The sequence below is a fragment of the Ranitomeya variabilis genome, chromosome 1 (genome assembly GCF_051348905.1).
Source record: "Ranitomeya variabilis isolate aRanVar5 chromosome 1, aRanVar5.hap1, whole genome shotgun sequence".
In the NCBI taxonomy this organism is placed as follows: Eukaryota; Metazoa; Chordata; class Amphibia; order Anura; family Dendrobatidae; genus Ranitomeya; species Ranitomeya variabilis.
This window is the reverse complement of record NC_135232.1, coordinates 15,497,382-15,520,306: the sequence shown is the minus strand read 5'-3', so window position 1 is coordinate 15,520,306 and position 22,925 is coordinate 15,497,382. Positions and strand designations below refer to the sequence as shown.

The following is a 22,925-nucleotide window of genomic DNA, read 5'->3' as shown; positions in this document are numbered from 1 at the left end:
TTGGAAACTAGACCTCCAAAGGAACTAATCTAGATGTGTGGTGAGCACTTTGAACCCCCAAGTGCTTCACAGAAGTTTATAACGCAGAGCCATGAAAATAAAAAATAATTTTTCTTTTCTCAAAAATGATTTTTTAGCCCACAATTTTTTATTTTCCCAAGGGTAACAGGAGAAATTGGACCCCAAAAGTTGTTGTCCAGTTTCTCCTGAGTACGCTGATACCCCATATGTGGGGGTAAACCATTGTTTTGGCACACGTCGGGGTTCGGAAGGGAAGTAGTGACGTTTTGAAATGCAGACTTTGATGGAATGCTCTGCGGGCGTCAGGTTGCGTTTGCAGAGCCCCTGATGTGCCTAAACAGTAGGAACTCCCCACAAGTGACTCCATTTTGAAAACTAGACCCCCCAAGGAACTAATCTAGATGTGTGGTGAGCACTTTCAATCCCCAAGTGCTTCACAGAAGTTTACAACGCAGAGCCGTGAAAATAAAAAATCATTTTTCTTTCCTCAAAAAAGATGTTTTAGCAAGCAATTTTTTATTTTCACAAGGGTAACAGGAGAATTTGGACCCCAATATTTGTTGCCCAGTTTGTTGTGAGTACGCTGATACCCCATATGTGGGGGTAAACCACTGTTTGGGCACACGTCAGGGCTCGGAAGGGAAGTAGTGACATTTGAAATGCAGACTTTGATGGAATGGTCTGCGGGCGTCACATTGCATTTGCAGAGCCCCTGATGTGCCTAAACAGTAGAAACACCCCACAAGTGACCCCATTTTGGAAACTAGACCCCCCAAGGAACTAATCTAGATGTGTGGTGAGCACTTTCAATCCCCAAGTGCTTCACAGAAGTTTACAACGCAGAGCCGTGAAAATAAAAAATCATTTTTCTTTCCTCAAAAATTATGTTTTAGCAAGTAATTTTTTATTTTTGCAAGGGTAACAGGAGAAATTGGACCCCAACAGTTGTTGCCCAGTTTGTCCTGAGTACGCTGGTACCCCAAATGTGGGGGTAAACCACTGTTTGGGCGCACGTCGGGGCTTGGAAGGGCGGGAGCACCATTTGACTTTTTGAACGCAAGATTGGCTGGAATCAATGGTGGCGCCATGTTGCGTTTGGAGACCCCTGATGTGCCTAAACAGTGGAAACCCCTCAATTCTAACTTCAACACTAACCCCAACACACCCCTAATCCTAATCCCAACTGTAGCCATAACCCTAATCACAACCCTAACCCCAACACACCCCTAACCACAACCCTAACCGCAACACACCCGTAACCCTAATTCCAACCCTAATCCTAACCCTAATCCCAACCGTAACCCTAATCCCAACCCTAACCACAACTGTAACCCCAACACACCCCTAACCCTATCCGTAACCCTAACCACAAGCCTAATCTTAACCCTATTTCAAACCCTAGCCCTAATTCCAACCCTAACTCTAATTCCAACCCTAACCCTAAGGCTATGTGCCCACGTTGCGGATTCGTGTGAGATTTTTCCGCACGATTTTTGAAAAATCTGCAGGTAAAAGGCACTGCGTTTTACCTGCGGATTTACAGCAGATTTCCAGTGTTTTTTTGTGCGGATTTCACCTGCGGATTCCTATTGAGGAACAGGTGTAAAACGCTGCGGAATCCACACAAAGAATTGACATTCTGCGGAAAATACAACGCAGCGTTTCTGCACGGAATTTTCCGCACCATGGGCACAGCGGATTTGGTTTTCCTTAGGTGTGCATGGTACTGTAAACCTGATGGAAAACTGCTTCGAATTCGCAGCGGCCAATCCGCTGCGGATCCGTGGCCAATCCGCTGCGGATCCGCGGCCGATCCGCTGCGGATCCGCAGCCGATCCGCTGCGGATCCGCGGCCGATCCGCTCTGTGTGCACATGCCATAACCCTACCCCTAACCCTACCCGTAACCCTAACCCTACCCCTAACCCTACCCCTAGTTCTAACCCTAGTTCTAACCCTAACCCTAGTGGAAAAAGAAAAAAAAAAATTTCTTTATTTTATTATTGTCCCTATGGGGGTGATAAAGGGGGGGGGGGGTTATTTATTATTTTTTTTATTTTGATCGCTGTGATAGAACCTACCACAGCGATCAAAATGTACTTGTAAGGAATCTGCCGACTGGCAGATTCGGCGGGCGCACTGAGCATGCGCCCGCCATTTTCCAAGATGGCGGCGCCCAGCGAGGAGACGGCCGGACACCGGGAGGATCGGTAAGTATGAAGGGGTGGTGGGGGGGTGGATCGGAGCACAGGGGGGGTGATCGGAGCACAGGGGGGGGGGATCTGAGCAAGGAGGGAGCGCACAGGAGGACGGGGGAGCCGGCAGGCGGACGGAGGGGACCGGACCCCATAACGGAGGACTGGGGGGGCGATCGGTGGGGTGGGGGGGGCTCACATCAGTATTTCCAGCCATGGCCGATGATATTGCAGCATCGGCCATGGCTGGATTGTAATATTTCACCAGTTTTTTAGGTGAAATATTACAAATCGCTCTGATTGGCAGTTTCACTTTCAACAGCCAATCAGAGCGATCGTAGCCACGGGGGGGTGAAGCCACCCCCCCTGGGCTGAAGCACCACTCCCCCTGTCTCTGCAGATCGGGTAAAATCGGAGTTAACCCTTTCACCCGATCTGCAGGGACGCGATAATTCCATGACGCATACGCTGCGTCATAGGTCGCTTTGGCACCGACTTTCATGACGCAGCGTATGCGTCAAAGGTCGTTAAGGGGTTAAAAACTGTTGTGTTCAGTGAGATATTAAAATCTTACTTATTAAAGATGGTGTACTCATTTATGCTGATCAACGTTTATTGAAATTTATAAAACACAGTTAACATAATTAACGTTTCTTTCCTGTATGCTTTCTCTCATGTCTAACAAAAACTGATTTACAAAAGATTTCCTACATAGCGAACAGGAATATAGCTTCTCTTCTGTGCGACTTCTCTCGCGTGTAATAAGACTCAATTTATCTGTAAAGCATTTCTCACAGAATGAACATGGGTTTTATCCTGTGTGAGTTCCCTGATGTTTATAAAGATTTGACTGCGCTGTAAAACATTTTCCACATCGTAAACATGAAAACGGTTTCTCCCCTGTGTGAATTCTTTGATGTTCAACAAGATATGATTTATCTCTAAAACATTTCCCACATTGTGAACATGAATATGGCTTCTCTCCTGTGTGAATTCTCTGATGTATAATAAGACTCCCTTTATCTTTGTAGGATTTCTCACATTCTGAACATGAAAATGGCTTTTCTCCTGTGTGAATTCTCTGGTGTTTAATAAGACTCCCTTTATCTGAAAAGCATTTCCCACATTCTGAACATGTAAATGGCTTTTCTCCTGTGTGAATTCTCTGGTGTTTAATAAGACTCCCTTTATCTGAAAAGCATTTCCCACATTCTGAACATGAAAATGGCTTTTCTAATGTGTGACTACTCAAATGCCTAACATATTGAGTTTTAATTGTAAAGCATTTCCCACATTCTGAACAGGAGTATGGAGTCTCTCCTGTATGAGTTCTCTGATGTTTAATAAGAGTCCCTTTTTCTGTGAAGGCCTTCCCACACTCTGAACATGAAAATGGCTTTTCTCCTGTGTGAATTCTTTGATGTGTAATAAGATTCGATTTATGTGAGAAAGCCTTCTTACATTCCGAACAAGGAAATGGCGTTTCTCCTGTGTGTCTTCTCACATGTCTAACATATTGAGATTTATGTGTAAAGCTTTTCCCACATTCTGAACATGAATATGGCTTCTCTCCTGTATGAATTCTCTGATGTGTAATAAGAGTCCCTTTTTCTGTGAAGGACTTCCCACATTCTGAACATGAAAATGGTTTTTCTCCTGTGTGAATTCTCTCATGTATAACAAATATTGATTTCTTTGTAAAGCATTTCCCACATTCTGAACAGGAGTATGGCTTCTCTCCTTTGTGCTTTCTTTGTGATAAAAAATCTGAGCTTTTAGTAAGTTGCTTATCACACTGAAATCTTGTATCCACTTTGTCACCTGGAATTCTGGTAACAATGGGAGATTGCTCAGGAGCGGGATCCTCATGATTACGGAGATTGTAAGAATGTGAAGTACTGTGAAGTCCAGGAGGTCCATGAAGGGGAATGAGGTTCTCTCCATTAGAGTGCTTCCTGATATCTTCTTTTTTACAATTTAGTGATAATCCGTTATTCTCCCAAGGATTTCCTATAAGGATGAAGGAAAGATTGGATGTGAATTTTTTTCTACAATACAAAAGGGATTTCTAAACTTACTTTATGAAAACAAATAAAAAGCACTTTTTGTGTGAATCAGCAGATAATATTGGGTTAAGGTGAGTGACTACTACTCCCCTGGATTAGTTGTGCAGCTCCAGGCACAACCCTTAACATGATTGATCCTCCATGGCTGCAGCGGTGCAGCCTGATCCTTCACCAAGAGATCCAGATTGAAAGAATCAGGATAAATATATAAGTAAAAAATAGTCTCCAAAAGTGCTGCCAAGGATGTAGGGAGAGTTTTCTTATTTAGTGACTGGGCTAAATTTTTAAAATCTGACCAGTGTCACTTTATGTGGCAACAACTCTGGAACGCTTCAAAATATCCGAGTGACTGAGTTTTTTTTGTGGCACATTATAATTTATGATCATCGTAAATTTAGGTCAATAGGTTTTCTATTTATTTATAGAAAAAAAATCAGAAATTTGACAAAAAGGTAAAAAAATTGAAAATAGTTAAATTCTGAATGATGATCTCTTTAATCCAGATAGTTATACCACAGACTGAGAAATGACTATACGTTTATCATATATACAAGTGCTTCTCACAAAATTAGAATATCATCAAAAAGTTAATTTTTCAGTTCTTCAATACAAAAAGTGAAACGCATATATTATATAGAGCCATTACAAACAGAGTGATCTATTTCACGTGTCTATTTCTGTTAATGTTGATGATTATGGCTTACAGCCAATGAAAACCCAAAGGTCATTATCAGTAAATTAGAATACTTTATAACACCAGCTTGAAAAATGATTTTAAAATCTGAAATGTTGGTCTACTGAAATATATGTTCAGTAAATGCACTAAGTACTTGGTCCTTTTGCATCAATTACTGCATCAATGTGGCGTGGCATGGAGGCGATCAGCCTGTGGCGCTGCTGAGGGGTTATAGAAGCCCAGGTTGCTTTCATAGCAGCCTTCAGCTCGTCGGCATTGTTGGGTCTGGTGTCTCATCTTCCTCTTGACAATACCTCAGATTCTCTATGGGGTTAAGGTCAGGCGAGTTTGCTGCCAATCATTTACAGTGATACTGTTGTTTTTACACTAGGTATTGGTACTTTTGGCAGTGTGGACAGGGGCCAAGTCCTGCTGGAAAATGAAATTTCCATCTCCAAAAAGCTTGTCGGCAGAGGGAAGCATGAAGTGCTCTAAAATGTCCTGGTAGACGACTGCGCTGACTTTTTATTTTTTTATTTTTTTTTTTAAATCAGATACATTTTTATTAACGAATTTCAAACAAAAAAACAGAGTCCAGAAATTACAATGTCCAACAAGGTCACATATTTAGAATTACAGCACATCCCCTCCCTCCCCCCCTTATAGAAACATCATCAACAAATACTCAGAAGTACCTCCTCCTTTCTGGATCATCATCTTTCCACCCATGGTGTCCACAATGCATTGAACCTTTTTTCCCTTTTTCTTTTGGCATAAATACTAGTGATGAGCGAGCACTAAAATGCTCGGGTGCTCGTGTCGAGCAGATTGGAATACTCGGGTACTCGACCCGAGCAACGAGCCCAATGTAAGTCTATGGGAGACCCGAGAATTTTTACCGCGATCCCTCCGAGGGTCCTTTTTAAGGGATGAAAATGATGGAAACACTGCTCAAATGACACAAGAACATCATGGGGATCGCCCCTGGAAGCATTCCTGACTCCTAGGTCACAGCTGTAAACATTTTTTCCCGAGATTCATGCCATTTTCCCGGTGCCACAAAAAACTCACTAAAACAAAAGCAAAACGGATTTTGCCGGGAAATATGTCAAGGCACATCCTTTGCAGGTTAATGACTTGCCTGTAAGGCCAAATAATTAACCCCAGACAGAAAATTTCCTCCTCCACTTAAGCTTAGTTCAGACGCAGCGTTTTTGAAGCTTTTTTTTCAACTTTAACATTGCTTTCAACCACTACAAATGCATTCACTGGGAAATGTCATTGTAACATGTAACCCCCCTAGCTGGCCATGTGGTGTGTGACACATAAGCAGACCCATCTTGTTTCATTTACGAAGGAGGGACTCTTAAAGTCACAGAGCCTATTTTTACTGGTGCATCAGGCGGCATTAATCTTCTTAAAGGGCCATTATTAAACAGTGGGTATCCTAAACTGTTGTAGCCTATGCTGTGAGTGAATGGGCTGCCAAAAATTACTACGCACCACAGTACCCCTGTCATAAGATGTCCAGGGGGGACTCCTGAAAAAATGTTGCATTGAAGGCAAGGCCTGCCCTGCTAGCAATTCATATGCGCCCCATTACGCCTTGGAATCCACATACTGTATGGGCCCATGAAAATCCACTTCACAATATGCATTTTGTACATCCAGAAGTTGCCAATGGTAGACATAAAAGGTCTAAGTAAATCTACCCAAGTGATTATTAATGGGGCTTCAGTGCAAGATTTCCAACATATCAAAGTAAATGGCATTTCCACGCCAAAAAAATTAATTACAACTCCATGTTAAGTGTTCGTTTTCTCCACAGAAACACTTGAAGATCATTAGTTTTTTTTTTCCGACTGTTATTGTATCAGATAAAGAAAATAATGTTGCTTCCCTGAAGTCTTCTGAGAAAAGCATTCATTGAACTGTTAAACTGTAGGCAAGGATCGATCGTACATTGCTAGATGGTGGACATTAAACAAGGCATGGTTTCAAAAGATTTTTTTTCAAATGTCAGAAAAGTGCGTTCTTCCCCTACCAAATCCATTTCTCAATGTTCAAATTAAAAAAAATCACATATAAAATCACACAGTTAAGGAGAACTGACTGCAAGGTAAAGAAATCTGTATCTCTTCCACCAAAACTTGCCTAAACTTCAGAGTTGTGGCTGATAAAAATATCACCAATCAGTCCAAAAGCGAGTGAAACAGATTACTTCAAATACTTGCAAGACTATAAAGTTTACTAATGTGACACAAAATGATGGGTATTCTCAGAAGCTTAACTGAAAACAGACAACAATGCAGTCTGAATGACGTGATTGGAGACAGGAGACTGTGATTCAAAAAAAAAATTGTGTACCATGAAACCTCAAGCTGTCAAACCCTTTTAAAACGGTAATGGAATTCCGACAATATATTGAGAGCAGGAAGCACTACACTGAAGGACGATCACCTTTTTGTCTTTTTTTAATGGTATAATGGTTCCCTCTTTGCAGAATTATTTACAGGAGAAATTGGCAATTTTATTAGCCAAGTTTTTAACACGAAGGTCCAGATATGGCTATTAAGAAGGCTAATACTTGCAATACAACGCAATTTTATTGCAAAGTACAAAATTAAAGGAATAGTATGATTGAATAGTATGAATGCGTACACTTTTGTATATGTAAACAAGCAAAGGTTAAGTACATATAAGGATTAAATACATATAATGATTAAGTATATATAAAGATTAACTACATACAGTATAGTTACATCATCACCAAGAGGCTTTTAAACATCATCCATCTAGAATATCAGAGAAGCAACACCAAGACAGAGAACCCCTGGGAGATTACCTACACTGCATGGGCGTCCCCGATTATGTAGGTATGAGCACACTGTACATGTACAGGTACCCGAGTTAAGAAGTAGGCCCAATGTAGGGGGTGTGGGTCTCAGACTTCTAATGGAGTGCATCAGCTGACAAACAATTCCCCAATGGGAGTACATTTTAAAAAAATATTTCATGGGGCTCAGACACCCTTGACGAAAAATTGACTGTTGCAGAACGGAACACGTGAACCCTGGTGATCTAGTGCTAGAAAATGATGAGGTGGAGGAAGGCCTCATTAAAAAGTAGGCCCAAAGTAAAGGAGGAGGTCTTCTAGACTTGTAATGCCCATACACTAAGTTCATGGGCTGTCAAACATTTCCCCATGAGGGGTTAATTTTTTTTAAAAACATTTGTTAGCGGGCATCATAAACAGTTGCTGCTGGGAAGGTGCAGGTTTTTACTAAAAATATGGCGGACGAATCGTTGGATGAAGTGATCAGGAAAAGGGGCATGGCGATGACAGGAATGGGAACGTACATGATTAATAACAGTGGTGGCTCTGGGAGGTATGAGAGCCAGGATACAGCCTACAATGATTAGTCGTTTAGCCACCACCAATTACCAAAATGTGTTTCATGCCCGTCAGAAGATCAGTGTAACAGATGCGCGTGTTAGGCTGCCGTCACATGATCAGTATTTGGTCAGTATTTTACATCAGTATTTGTAAGCCAAAACCAGGAGTGGGTGATAAATGCAGAAGTGGTGCAGATGTTTCTATTATACTTTTTCTCTAATTGTTCCACTCCTGGTTTTGGCTTACAAATACTGATGTAAAATACTGACCAAATACTGCTAGTGTGACGGCAGCCTAAAGGTACCGTTACACTAAACGACTTACCAACGATCACGACCAGCGATACGACCTGGCCGTGATCGTTGGTAAGTTGTTTTGTGGTCGCTGGGGAGCTGTCACACAGACAGCTCTCTCCAGCGACCAACGATCAGGGGAACGACTTCGGCATCGTTGAAACTGTCTTCAACGATGCCGAAGTCCCCTGCAGCGCCCGGGTAACCAGGGTAAACATCGGGTTTCTAAGTGCAGGGCCGCGCTTAGTAACCCAATATTTACCCTGGTTACCATTGTAAAAGTAAAAAAAAAAAAAAACACTACATACTCACATTCTGATGTCACGTCCCCCGGCGTCCACAGGGTTACGCGCTGCTGCTCAGAGCTTCCTGCACTGAATGTGTCAGCGCCGGCAGTAAAGCAGAGCACAGCGGTGTCACGGATCGTCGTTGTTCTCGCTGCAAAGTCGCTTAGTGTGAAGGTACCTTTAGACTCGGCCTAAAAAATGCCTGTCAAAAACATGTTGCCAAAGACGCACGTGTCTGTCTAAAAGGCAAAGTGCAACATGTTCGAGAGATGCTGAATTACAGAAAGCAGAACAGTGTTGGAGGAAAACCAAACAAACTGATGGATGCTTGTGAAAAACAAAGTTTAAAGAGGAGTGCACCGTCCGTAACTATACCCACACCCATGGCACAAGCTTCATCTTCACCCATACATATTACCAATAATATCCAAATGTCACAGTCGACAATTATTTCTTCTAGTGTAACGAACACCGTTAAAGGAATGCCACTAAATGTAGACAACTACGACCCTAGGAAACATCAGATTTCCTCTTTACAAGATATGGACGCTGATGGTATTGATGACGACTTTGAAATTTACCATATCCACACCAAGAAGATGAAGATCACAGCGGCAAAAAATGTGCAAAAAAACCCGTCAATGTCTGGAAAATCTTTTTCTCTTGGGCAAACTTTCCCTCTTACTAAAGTGGTACCGAATGATGCATACACAGCTCTCATGTCTATTTAGCCTTAGATGGTTGAAAGATTATGTATTCTGTTTTGTCCATGTTCACTTTTTGAAAGCGAGCAGAAAAGAAGGGTGAATTAGCAGGAAGACGTGTGATTTGGGTCAGTAAGGAGGTGATGTCAGGTACAGATAGGGAGATCTGCGTGTCATCGGCGTACTGATGGTATTTCAAACCGTGCCATTACATCAGCTGCCCCAGGCCGAAGGTGTAGATGGAGAAGAGTAGGGGTCCTAGAACTGAGCCTTGGGGAACACCGAAAGACCGGGGTCGAGGTGAGGAGGTGGTGTGGGAGAGGGCGACACTGAAAGTCCCCGTAACAGCCTGGTTGTTTTTTAAAGACTCTGCCGATAACCCCAAAAAGGCCATTTGCACTACCGGCCATACCCGCATCAGCAGGGGTAGCAAAAACTCCCATCCTAACTACCACAAGCATGATCAGGCACATGGCAGCAAAGCACCAGACTTTGTTGGTAAACACAAGGCTCCATGAACAATGTCTGCGGGTGATACCACTGTTTCTTCCGATGTTGTGAGTGCAAGCCAATCCCCTGTCCACGGTGCATGCAAAGATGCCTCATGCCCTGCATCTGCACACAAACTCAACTAGCACCATCAACAAGCACGTCCATGTCCTTGTCCCAGTGCAGCAGTCAGTTGTCCATATCCCAGTTCTTGGAACACAACTGTAAATACGCAGCCAACGCCACAGTACTAAATTCACACATTTCTTGTCTGCTTGCGCTCGAAATGTTGCATTTTAGGCCCATGTGAGACCTAAGCTTTCCGCAACCTGAAGGCGGTGACTATCACAAGATACTCGTTACCCAGCCACCACAATTTTGTCGGCTCTACCGTCACGACAATACACAAGCAAGCACGTGTCCCACAACATTCCCCGGGCCCTCAACAATGCTGTTACAGGGAAAGTGCACCTAACCACAGACACGTGGACAAGTGCTTGTGGGCAGGGATGGTACATCTCGCTGACGGCACGCTGGGTTAGCGTAGAGGAAGCCATGACCCAGTCGGACATTGGGAGACCATGTTACAGATGTATGGAGACAGGTTGTGGAAGGCTTTGTATGTCATAGTTAGGGTTTTGAACTGTAGCCTCTGGGCAAATGGAAGGCAGTGAAGGGCCTGGCAGAGAGGAGAGGCTGAGGAATAACAGATCGACAGTTGGATTACTTGGGCATCAGACTTTAGAATAGATTGGAGTGGTGCAAGAGTGATAGAGGGGAGGCCAGAGAGTAGAAGGTTGCAATAGTGAAGGTGGGAGTTACCACTTCCGCCGCTGCTCTGCGGTGCCGCTCTTCTGCTGCGGGCTCCGGGCACGTCCACTCTCTTCCCTCGGCTGCAGCGCCTGATGCAGGCGCTGCGCGCCCCAGCCGCTCTGTCTCTAAGTCTGGGCGCGCCGGCCCTTCTCTCCCTGCTGCTGCGCGCTGCCGGCTATCTACTTCTGGGTCCGGAGGTCTCAAGTTCTCCCCTTCACTTCCGGTGCCTGGCTCTCTGGGGAGTGTGCAGGGTCTGCGCAGGCGCTCTAGTTTCTCCAAAGGGCGCAGGCGCATCTTTTCCGTTTCTCCTCCCTGAGGTCATCCAGGTCAGTACCTCAGCAACCAATCCCGCTCCTGCCCCTGCTATAAAAGGCAGGTTCTCCTGTTCCCCTGCACCTGATTGTCATTAGCCTTTGCTTTGGCGTCTGGCCCCTTCCGCTTCAGTGCTGTGCACTTTCTCCGTTAGGTTCTTCGCCTTTGTCTCTTCGTTTGTTCCCTGCTCCCTTCCAGTACCCGCTCCTTCCCTTTCCCAGTGTCTTAATTGTTCTTGTTTTTTTCCCCATCAGCCTCTCTCCGCTCCGGCTTCCAGTCTTCCTGATCATCGTCTGTCTTCCTGAGCCTCCCGCCAGTACTTCCTCTCCAGCCTCGGCCGTCTTCCTTCTTCCTTCTTGGAGCCATCCCTCTTGGTACTCCACCGTGGGTAAGTGACCTCTGGGCCTGCTCCTGACGGTCCCTGTATAGGGGTCGGTTCCACTCTAGGTCCGCTCGCCCAGGGGTAGGTCTCCCCACGGTCCACTTTAGTTTTCTGTCCAGCCCGTTATAGTGGGAGATCATGAGGGCGTGCACAAACATTTTTGCAGTTTCTTGAAATGTACGGATCCTAGAACTGTTTTTGAGTTGTAGTGGGCAGGAGGAGACAAGGGCTTGGATATGTATATTAAATCAGAGGGCAGAGTCGAGGATCATCCCGAGGCCCCGAACATGCGGGACTATTTGTACTGATGTGGCGTCCCGGCATTACACAGGCACGTGTCCGACAACATTACCCGTGCCCTCCAATATGCTGTTATTGGTAAAGTCAACCTAACCACAGACACGTGGACAAGTGCTTGTGGTCAGGGATGGTACATCACACTAACAGCACACTGGGTTAACATGGTGGAAGCCGGGACCCAGTCCAATCTTGGGATGGTGCACGTCCTCCCAACCCCAAGTATTGCGGGCCCTACGTCAATCTGGGTTGCCCCCACAGTCTTCAGCTCCTGCACCTCCTCCTCTTCAGCCTCCATCTCCGAAAGTAGCACATCAGTCACAAGCTGGAAGCATTGCAGCACTGCCTCAGCCAAGTGGCAACAGGCTGTGCTGAAGCGAATATGCTTAGGTGACAAGCCGCACAATGATGAAGAGTTGTGGACAGCACTGAAAGAGCAGGCAGATCTGTAGCTGACACCGCTGAACCTACAGCCAGGCATGGTCGTGTGTGACAATAGCTGGAACCTGGTGGCTGCTCTGTGTCGAGGAGAGCTCACACATGTGCCATGCCTGGCCCATGTGCTTAACTTCATTGTTCAACATTTTCTGAAAAGCGACACGGAGGTGCCAGATCTGCTAGGAAAAGTACGAGGCTCTGTGTACCCATTTTAGAAAGTCAGCTAGAGCTTCATCCACCCTTGACGTGCTTCTGCAGCACTTGCAGCTTCTGGCTCACCGACTGGTGTGTGATGTCCTCCCCATGCATTGGAACTCTACACTGCATATTTTGGAAAGAATTTGTGAGCAGAAGAGGGCAGTTGTTGATGACTACTAGCATCAACAAGGCGGTAGGTATTCAGTTCTGACTTCACACATACGATTTCAGGAGTGGACATGGATGTCAGACATATGTACCATCCTCCAAAACTTTGAGGAATTCACCAAGACGGTGAGTGGAAATGGGCCATAACTAACATCTCTATCCTGCTTCTCTGTGTTCTAATATTAATATTTATAGTTATTTATAGTGATTTATATAGCGTCAACATATTTACAGTTTGAAACACAACAGTCCTAAGTAACAACAATAACAAAAATACAATAATTAAACAGAAATAAAACTACCTTGCTCGTGACAGCTTACAATCTACAATGAGGTGGGGGAGATAAAAACTACAGGGGAATGTAGTTACAATGATGTATTTACAATGATATTACTGGAATTTGTCGAAAGTCGTGGAGGCCTGAGGACAAGGAGGAGGGGAGACCATGGTCAGTTGTCCTCTTGGTGAGGACACGGAAGTATCGACTTTTTGCAGTCTTGCTGGCTGAGTTTATGTTAAGCTGCCTTTGCCGTCACTCTCGCGTTCTCAAAATTTTGGGTGACAGGCAATACTCATTGTTGACACTTATAGACCCATGCTACAAGGAGAACTTTATATCGCTTATTCCAGAGCAAGACAAGTGTACTACAATGTTGGAGTACCATAGGGCCCTTCTTGCTGAATTATTTAAAAAATTCCCATCTGAAAACGCTGGCAGAAGAGGTCACAGTTCGTTGGCCAAGTAAGGAGTACAGGTGAGAGAGACAACTCCAATCCAGCAGAGGCAGTAGAACACTGGCAAAGTTCGGGGAGAGTTTTCCCATACCCTCCCATCGCCCTGGCTCTGAGGCATGGGGGACTCTCACAAGGAGTGCAAAGTTTGGGAAAAAGTTTGGCCTGTATTTTTTAAGCTAAAATAGTGTACCGAAATACGGTAACAGACAGCAAATACAGCAGAATGTAGGCCTGAATTTCCACAATTTGTAGGCCACAAATGCATCAGACATCTGACAGCGATACCACACTGCCAAATATGTGGCCTGTATTTTTTTAAATGCAAAATAGTGCTGTATATAACTAGAGTAACAGACAGGAAAAACAGTGGAAAACCAGCCTAAAATGCCCAAACTTGGAGCACGCAGATATATGAGGACTGTCACAGAAATAAGACACCGCCAAATATGTGGCCTGTATTTTTTTTTAAAAGCAAAATTGTGCTGTATATAAGTAGAGTAACAGACAGCAAAAACAGCCTAAAATGCCCAATCTTGGTGCACGCCGATATGAGGCCTTTTTTGTTTTTTGGTGAATTTAAAACAAAAAAAAAAAAAAAAAAGAGTGGCACATGGCTACCACACAGAACTATGCTACGTATGTCTACAGAAATACAATTTTTCAAAAACAGATACACCAGGACTCAGTCTGACTTATCAGACTGTATTAATGTGTTTTTTGCTTTTTGGTGAATTTAACAAAAAAAAGAACAACGATAGCACACAGAACTATGCTACGTATGCCTGCGGAAGTACGTTTTTTCAAAAACAGATACACCACGACTCAGTCTGACTTAACAGACTGTATTAGGCTACGTTCACATTTGCGGTCCGCGCCGCAGCGTCGGGCGCCGCATGCGTCATGCTCCCCTATATTTAACATGGGGGCACAAGGACATGTGGTGCACTTGCGTTTTGCGCCGCATGCGTCACTGCGGCGCACGCGTCCCGGCGCAGAGGACGCAGCAAGTTGCATTTTTGCTGCGTCCAAAATCAATAGAAAAAAGGACGCATGCGGCGCAAAACGCAGCGTTGTGCATGCGTTTTGCCGTGTTTTTGTTTGCGTTGTGGCGCCGACGCTGCGGCGCACAACGCAAATGTGAACGTAGCCTTAATGTGTTTTTTGCTTTTTGGTGAATTAAAAAAAATAAATAAAAAATGAAAACTGCAGCTAGGTATATAGTAAATAAGCAGCAGCAGGCAGTTATGGAGGTTTGGGAGGGATGCAGTGGGAGAAATGGACGCACATACCGTGCCTGCAGGCCTAGCACTGATGTGGATATGCCGTGCCTGCCTAGCGCTGCAATCTCGGAACCCACGAATTAGCCCTAAAAATGACTGTTGGCTTCTCAGGAGTTGTGGAATTAACAGTTGCAGACCTACACTAACTATTAAAAACACGATTCTGACCCTATCTCGGCAGCATATCTCCCTACTCTCGCTGAATCCGGAGATGAATGTGACGAGCAGGGCCGCGCCAGGTCTCTTATACTCTTGATTGCAGTACAGAAAAAAATTGCGCACTCCTCAGTCCTGACGATAAAAACTTCTTCTTTATTGATGCATAATCACAGGTACAAGCGGGTGAGTTCGGGCAGGGTGGGTACACGGGACAACAGCTGTTTCGCGCAAAAAGTGCGCTTCTACAGGTCCAGAACGTCAACGGAACAAGGAAAAGGGGACTTATAGTCCTGCTCAGACCGAAGGGCCGCCTCTCCTGCTGACGTGTACCACCGGTGGCACTAATTACTACGTGACGACTACATATTTTAAACACACAAATACAAAACATCAAATTGTTACTCAACATTAATATATAATTTAAAATCTAAAAACCACGATTAGATGCATTGTCCTGACCTATCAAAAGGAATTATAAATGCGGCATGAGTTGGAAGGTACAAATACAAACATAAATGGTGTATCCTGCATGTAACTTTAAACATTGAAACAACTCTAGGTCATACGGACAAGGAAGGGTGACCCAGTCTCATAAAAAGACCGACATATCTAGGCGCTCATTCAGACCCATAGGGCCCGTGGCGTTGGTGCGCATAATCCACCGAGCCTCGCATTTTAGCAACAGCTGATTCTGATTCCCTCCTTGTTGCGGTGGATAGATCCGTGATATGCCTGCGAAAGATAATGTTTGGGTATTGCCCGCATGGCATTGTCTGATATGATTAATGAGTCGGGGGACACCCTTCCCTGTCCGAATTGATGCAAAATGCTCTTTTACACGAATATACAAAGGGCGGATGGTTTTACCCAAATAATAAAAGCCACATTTGCAGAAAATCACATAAACAACATAGGTGGTCTTACATGAAATAAAATCCTTGACTTCATGTTTTATTGGTCCTATCTGAACAGTACCACCTATGATATGTTGTGGACATATACTGCATTGTCCGCATTTGTAATTTCCCTTTGGGGTGTCCTTATTTAACCAGTTTGAACGGTCTGTGGTGACCCGATTACGTACCAACATATCCCCGATGTTCCTGCTGCGTCGACTTGCAAAGAGGGGACCTTCTAGCAACCTTTCTGTCAGATCCCCGTCCTTACTCAGAATGTGCCAGTTCTTTCTGATTGTGGATCTAATATATGAATCCATGGGGCCGTATTTAAAACTAAAAACAAATTGTTTATTATCATCTGTATTGGCTCTATCAATTGATTTTAAAGTGCCGGGAGCTTCTTTCTCAACTCGCTTCAATGCTGCGTCCAAAAGAGGACGTGGATACCCTCGCTGCTCAAAGCGTTTATACAATTGTTTAGATTGTTGTTCATAGCCCTCGACGGAACTATTTATTCTTTTCACTCTTAAGAACTGGCTAAAGGGTAATGCCCGTTTTGTGTAATGCGGATGTGCGCTTTTAAAATGGAGGAGTGCATTGGATGCAGTGGATTTACGGAAGACTTCTGTGACTATTACCCCCTCTTTTATGGCAATCTTGACATCCAGGAACTCCAATGTCTGGTCCCCATAAGTGGAGGTAAATTTCATATTCATATTATTATTATCTGACAAGTAATCAACAAATTTAGTAAAGTCCTCCACTGCACCGTCCCATATTACCAAGATGTCATCCACATATCTGATGAATGACTTTATGTGCCTAAGAAAAGGATTATTAGTCGAATACACATATTTTTCTTCGAAGTATGCTAGAAAAAGGTTCGCCAGGGTACATGATACCGACGTACCCATGGCTGTACCTTCCCGTTGTGTATACCATATGTTATCAAACATGAATGCATTATTATTGAGCACAAAAGTCAACCCATCACATATAAAGTTGATCGTCTGGACATCTGTCGGTGTTTGGCCAAGGATCTCTCTTACAGTTTCCACCCCTAGATTTTGTGGGATCCTTGTATACAGGCTCTCTACGTCTATGGAGGCTAAACTAAAGGTTTCCTGCCAGGAGAAAGCTTTCAATACTCGAAGCAGGTGATTGGTGTCCTTAATGTAAGAAGGGACATCCTGTAACAAGGGACGCAACAACCAGTCCAGGTACCTAGATAACGGTTCCGTGAGGGAACCCACCCCAGAGACGATGGGGCGTCCTGGGGGGTTATTAGCTGATTTATGAATCTTAGGTACATAGTACCAATGGGGTTTATTTGGTGACCCTGGTATTAGTTTCTCTGCCTGCTTCTTTGAGATAGCACCCCTCTCTACATATTGTCTTAATAAAGATCTTAATGCACATTGCTGTTTTATTGTGGGATCCCCTTTAATTCTTTCATAAGTCGTAACATCCGTTAGTTGTCTTAAAGCCTCTGACATGTATTGATCTTTTGACAAAAGGACGATATTACCTCCTTTGTCAGAGGGGCGAACCACCGTGTCCTGCCAACTTCTTATTTCTTTCAGAGCTTTATTTTCTGATAAAGATAAATTGGGTGGTGATGTTTGATAAAGTAGCGCCTCTACGTCCTTGATTACCTGTGCCTCAAAAATGTCCACCGGGTTACCGGGTGACACCAGAGGTACAAAAGACGATTTAACCCCTCCCAAAAAAGGCTTTATTGTGGCATTATGTGTGCTTATTTCCTGGGAATCCGTGAGACTCAGCAATAACTGGACATCCTCGCCTATATTTTCTGTTTGATTATTGGGTGGTAAGAAACCTAGGGGACCTACTGTACATGGAATTTCAGCAGGTAACGCTATGGCAGCAGATTTATTACTTTTCGTTTTATACATTTTAAACAAGTGTATCTTTCTTACCGCCTTGTACATATCAATCCTGAAATCCACCATATTAAACGGCTCGGGGAGACAAAAATTCAGACCTTTTGCTAATGCAGACAAATGGGATTTACTCAAAGTATGATCAGTCAAATTAATAACCACATTCGATGAATCATGTTCTATGCCGGTGGTTTCCACGAGACTTGTTTCCTTTTTCCTTTCCTTACAGATCTTATTGCGGCGCTTCCTCCCTCCTCGTCGTGTTCTTTTCCTAAAGGGAGTGGGTGTACGATTGAAGCCTCCTCAGAGTCTATTGTGGATATAGGGTCTTCGTTTGCGCTCGAGTCGGAATCTGTGGTCAGATAATCCTTCCTAGTGGGTCTCTTATTGTTTTTATTGTTATAAGGTGTGAACCTATAGGATTTTCTTGCAAATATTTTATTGCCCTGACCCGGACCTCTTTTGTTCCAATTGAATATATTGCCCGACTCGAAGTCTGCTTTATCCCGAACAAACTTGTCCCTTTTTCTTTGTTTAATTTCTGTTTGTAAATTAATTAATTTAATATCCAACTTTTTAGTCAGCGCTGCCCATTGAGATTCTGATAGTCTCGTTTTCAATTCCTCTTTTGTTTTGCTCAAGTCCATTTTAGTTGTTTCATAATTAACGATATTTTGCTGTAACACCAATTCCAACAAATCTTGTGAGCATTTCAAAAGAATGGTCTCCCAATCTTTTATAAACTGTGGGTTATCTTGAAACTGCGACCAACGCCACGGGCCCTATGGGTCTGAATGAGCGCCTAGATATGTCGGTCTTTTTATGAGACTGGGTCACCCTTCCTTGTCCGTATGACCTAGAGTTGTTTCAATGTTTAAAGTTACATGCAGGATACACCATTTATGTTTGTATTTGTACCTTCCAACTCATGCCGCATTTATAATTCCTTTTGATAGGTCAGGACAATGCATCTAATCGTGGTTTTTAGATTTTAAATTATATATTAATGTTGAGTAACAATTTGATGTTTTGTATTTGTGTGTTTAAAATATGTAGTCGTCACGTAGTAATTAGTGCCACCGGTGGTACACGTCAGCAGGAGAGGCGGCCCTTCGGTCTGAGCAGGACTATAAGTCCCCTTTTCCTTGTTCCGTTGACGTTCTGGACCTGTAGAAGCGCACTTTTTGCGCGAAACAGCTGTTGTCCCGTGTACCCACCCTGCCCGAACTCACCCGCTTGTACCTGTGATTATGCATCAATAAAGAAGAAGTTTTTATCGTCAGGACTGAGGAGTGCGCAATTTTTTTCTGTACTGCAATCATTATATGTGAAATCTTTGGATGCAGCACCCTCAACAAGACGGTCTCCTTTGGAGATAACGAGTTCCCTGCCATTTGGAATACATTTCCAGCACGAGGGGTAAGTGCAACCCAGCGGTGCCAATTTTCTGCTTTTGGACTTGCATCTCTTATACTCTTGATGATGCTGTGCGGCCCAGCCAATCACTGCACGACCACAACAAAGATGGCTGTGGCGTTTCATGGCCTGGCAGACAATCCCTGCACCGTGATTGGGTCTCTAAAGTCCGCCAAAAATTCTGGGTGGGGACACCAGTTACAGCCAAATAATCCCGGAGCTCGGTGAGTACACTGATACTCAGGCGAGTAACGAGTAGTAGTGAGCACGTTCGCTAATAACTTTTTCCATATTTACAATAAAGTCTGATTGTCTAAAACATTCTTGTAGCGTCGGCGGTTCATCATTTATCCAATGCCTGGCTATTAATTTACATGCAATGTATAACATCCTAGCTATCGCCAATTTGAACTGACTTTGAATCTGAATCTCCTCCACATAACCTAAAATACAAACCACAGGATCCCTCACAATTCTACAGTCATACACTCCCTCTACAGTGTTAATAACCGCTATCTAGTCAGTCAGCAATAGTGCAAGTTCCACCACTTAAAAAGATGAGAGGCGTCTGGAATCTACATCATAGGTAGACCTCAACTATGGGAGACAAACTGAGAAAAAAAAAATCCAGAAAATCACATTGTCTGTTTTTTTTATCATTTTGTTTGCATTTTATGGTGGAAAATAAGTATTTGGTCAGAAACAAACAATGAAGATTTCTGGCTCTCACAGACCTGTAACTTCTTCTTTAAGAGTCTCCTCTTTCCTCCACTCATTACCTGTAGTAATGGCACCTGTTTAAACTTGTTATCAGTATAAAAGATACCTGTGCACACCCTCAAACAGTCTGACTCCAAACTCCACTATGGTGAAGACCAAAGAGCTGTCAAAGGACACCAGAAACAAAATTGTAGCCCTGCACCAGGCTGGGAAGACTGAATCTGCAATAGCCAACCAGCTTGGAGTGAAGAAATCAACAGTGGGAGCAATAATTAGAAAATGGAAGACATTCAAGACCACTGATAATATCCCTCGATCTGGGGCTCCACGCAAAATCCCACCCCGTGGGGTCAGAATGATCACAAGAACGGTGAGCAAAAATCCCAGAACCACGCGGGGGGACCTAGTGAATGAACTGCAGAGAGCTGGGACCAATGTAACAAGGCCTACCATAAGTAACACACTACGCCACCATGGACTCAGATCCTGCAGTGCCAGACGTGTCCCACTGCTTAAGCCAGTACATGTCCGGGCCCGTCTGAAGTTTGCTAGAGAGCATTTGGATGATCCAGAGGAGTTTTGGGAGAATGTCCTATGGTCTGATGAAACCAAACTGGAACTGTTTGGTAGAAACACAACTTGTCGTGTTTGGAGGAAAAAGAATACTGAGTTGCATCCATCAAACACCATACCTACTGTAAAGCATGGTGGTGGAAACATCATGCTTTGGGGCTGTTTCTCTGCAAAGGGGCCAGGACGACTGATCCGGGTACATGAAAGAATGAATGGGGCCATGTATCGTGAGATTTTGAGTGCAAACCTCCTTCCATCAGCAAGGGCATTGAAGTTGAAATGTGGCTGGGTCTTTCAACATGACAATGATCCAAAGCACACCGCCAGGGCAACGAAGGAGTGGCTTCGTAAGAAGCATTTCAAGGTCCTGGAGTGGCCTAGCCAGTCTCCAGATCTCAACCCTATAGAAAACCTTTGGAGGGAGTTGAAAGTCCGTGTTGCCAAGCGAAAAGCCAAAAACATCACTGCTCTAGAGGAGATCTGCATGGAGGAATGGGCCAACATACCAACAACAGTGTGTGGCAACCTTGTGAAGACTTACAGAAAACGTTTGACCTCTGTCATTGCCAACAAAGGCTATATTACAAAGTATTGAGATGAAATTTTGTTTCTGACCAAATACTTATTTTCCACCATAAAATGCAAATAAAATGATAAAAAAAACAGACAATGTGATTTTCTGGATTTTTTTTTTCTCAGTTTGTCTCCCATAGTTGAGGTCTACCTATGATGTAAATTACAGACGCCTCATCTTTTTAAGTGGTGGAACTTGCACTATTGCTGACTGACTAAATACTTTTTTGCCCCACTGTATGTAAGATCCCGGCCCCATCAGCCTCACAACGAGGGCATCCAGAAGTCTGTCTCAGTTCTGCCCTATAGATTCTTTAGGGGTCCTGTACACTCTATGGAGCACATATATTTGTGAGAGTCTACGTGACAATTGGGGTATGTATTCCATAATCGTCTCCCACTTATCCTCTTCTATCGGTCCCAATTCGTCTTCCCACTTCTCTTTAGCCTTGATCTAGTAATTGATTAAAAAGGTGTGCATTAAGTCTTTATAAATACCCGACATAACTTCTTTTGTTCCCCCATCACTACACACATAGTCCACCAATGTGTATTTTTGGTCCCTCATAGAAACCGTCTTACTCTGCGCTATGTAAGCGTGACAGAGCTGTCTATACTGGAACCTACATATCTCGGGTAACTCATATTCCTCCTGTAGTTCCTCAAAAGTCACTAGTCCTTGCGAGTCCTGTAATTGGGCCATGTATTGAATTCCTTTCCTCGTCCAGTTTTTAAATTCCCCCATTTTGTCAAATTCCAGCAGTTTTTCATTTTGCCATATAGGGGAATAGTTAGTCAGGGCCTCCACTCCCCTAATCCTTTTAATCTCCTCCGACACCTTGTGTACCAGGGCTAGAGTGGGGCACAACAGTCCCAGTTTACTAAAACTTCCTGCCTCCAGTCCTTGAACCAATAAGTCTCTCCCCAGTAGCAAGTCAATATCCGCCCTACCGAACCAGTGCACTCTGTCTCTCTCCATCCCCTCAGCTGTTGGCCCTGAGCTGCTAGATAATAAATCCACGGGCTCAGGAGTGCCAGCCACCCTCATTTTTGGGCCTCTGCAATATTTCCAGTCTAATCCTCAGTTGTTTTTTCCCCCACACAAGATCTCTAAATATAGAATTGATTGTATGGAACCATAGTTTAGGTAACCATATGGGGGCATTGTGCAGCACGTACAACACCTGGGGCATCAGCACCATTTTAATCAGATTTGTACGTCCTACAACTGATAGATGTAATCTGCTTCTGAACTTACCCAATAGCGGGATCAGATTCAGGTCTATATAGCACGAGAGTGGGAGCGATACCTGAATGCCCAGGTACTTTAACTGCCGCACAATCGCCAGCCTACTACCATCCCCCTCTATCCTAAAGTCTTCACCACTCCCATTCACAGCTAGAATGTTGGATTTCTCACAATTAATTACCAGGCCTGACATAGCCTCAAATCTCCCAAGGATGCTCATCACACCCCGCAAGGACTCATCAGGGTCTTCCAGGAAAAGCAGCACATCATCTGCGTATAAAGCTATTTTTTCCTCAATAGGTCCATATTTAAACCCCCTGACCTGCCGTTCTAATTGTCTGCGCCAAGGACTCCACTGCCAACACAAAAAGTAGAAGAGACAGTGGACACCCCTGTCTGGTCCCCCTGTGAAGAGCGAATTGTCTGGATGTTTGCCCATTAACCCTGACCCTAGCAGTTGGGGATGTGTACAACAGCCGCATCCATGATATGAAGGTTGGTCCAAATCCCAAGCACTCCAACACCTTCCAAAGATAGCTCCATTCAATACTGCCTAATGCTTGACGTGCATCCAACGACACTACCACCCTATGACCCTCATTATCCGACAGCAGCTGCAGATTAAGGAAAAGTCTACGTATGTTTATTGCTGTAGACCTGTTCGGCATAAATCCGGATAGA

General features: G+C 44.0%; 1 protein-coding gene across 3 annotated transcripts in view; it reads right to left on the bottom strand.

The window, feature by feature from the left end:
• Positions 1 to 2,807: 2,807 nt before the first annotated feature.
• LOC143793538 (uncharacterized) overlaps positions 2,808 to 22,925 on the bottom strand; it is a 379,060-nt gene continuing 358,942 nt past the window's right edge. For all 3 annotated transcript variants that reach the window (XM_077280595.1, XM_077280591.1, XM_077280592.1), the window contains one exon: positions 2,808 to 4,225. In XM_077280595.1, coding sequence (XP_077136710.1) covers positions 3,027 to 4,225 — 1,199 coding nt within the window. In that variant the 3' untranslated portion in view covers positions 2,808 to 3,026. The remainder of the gene's footprint in view (positions 4,226 to 22,925) is intronic.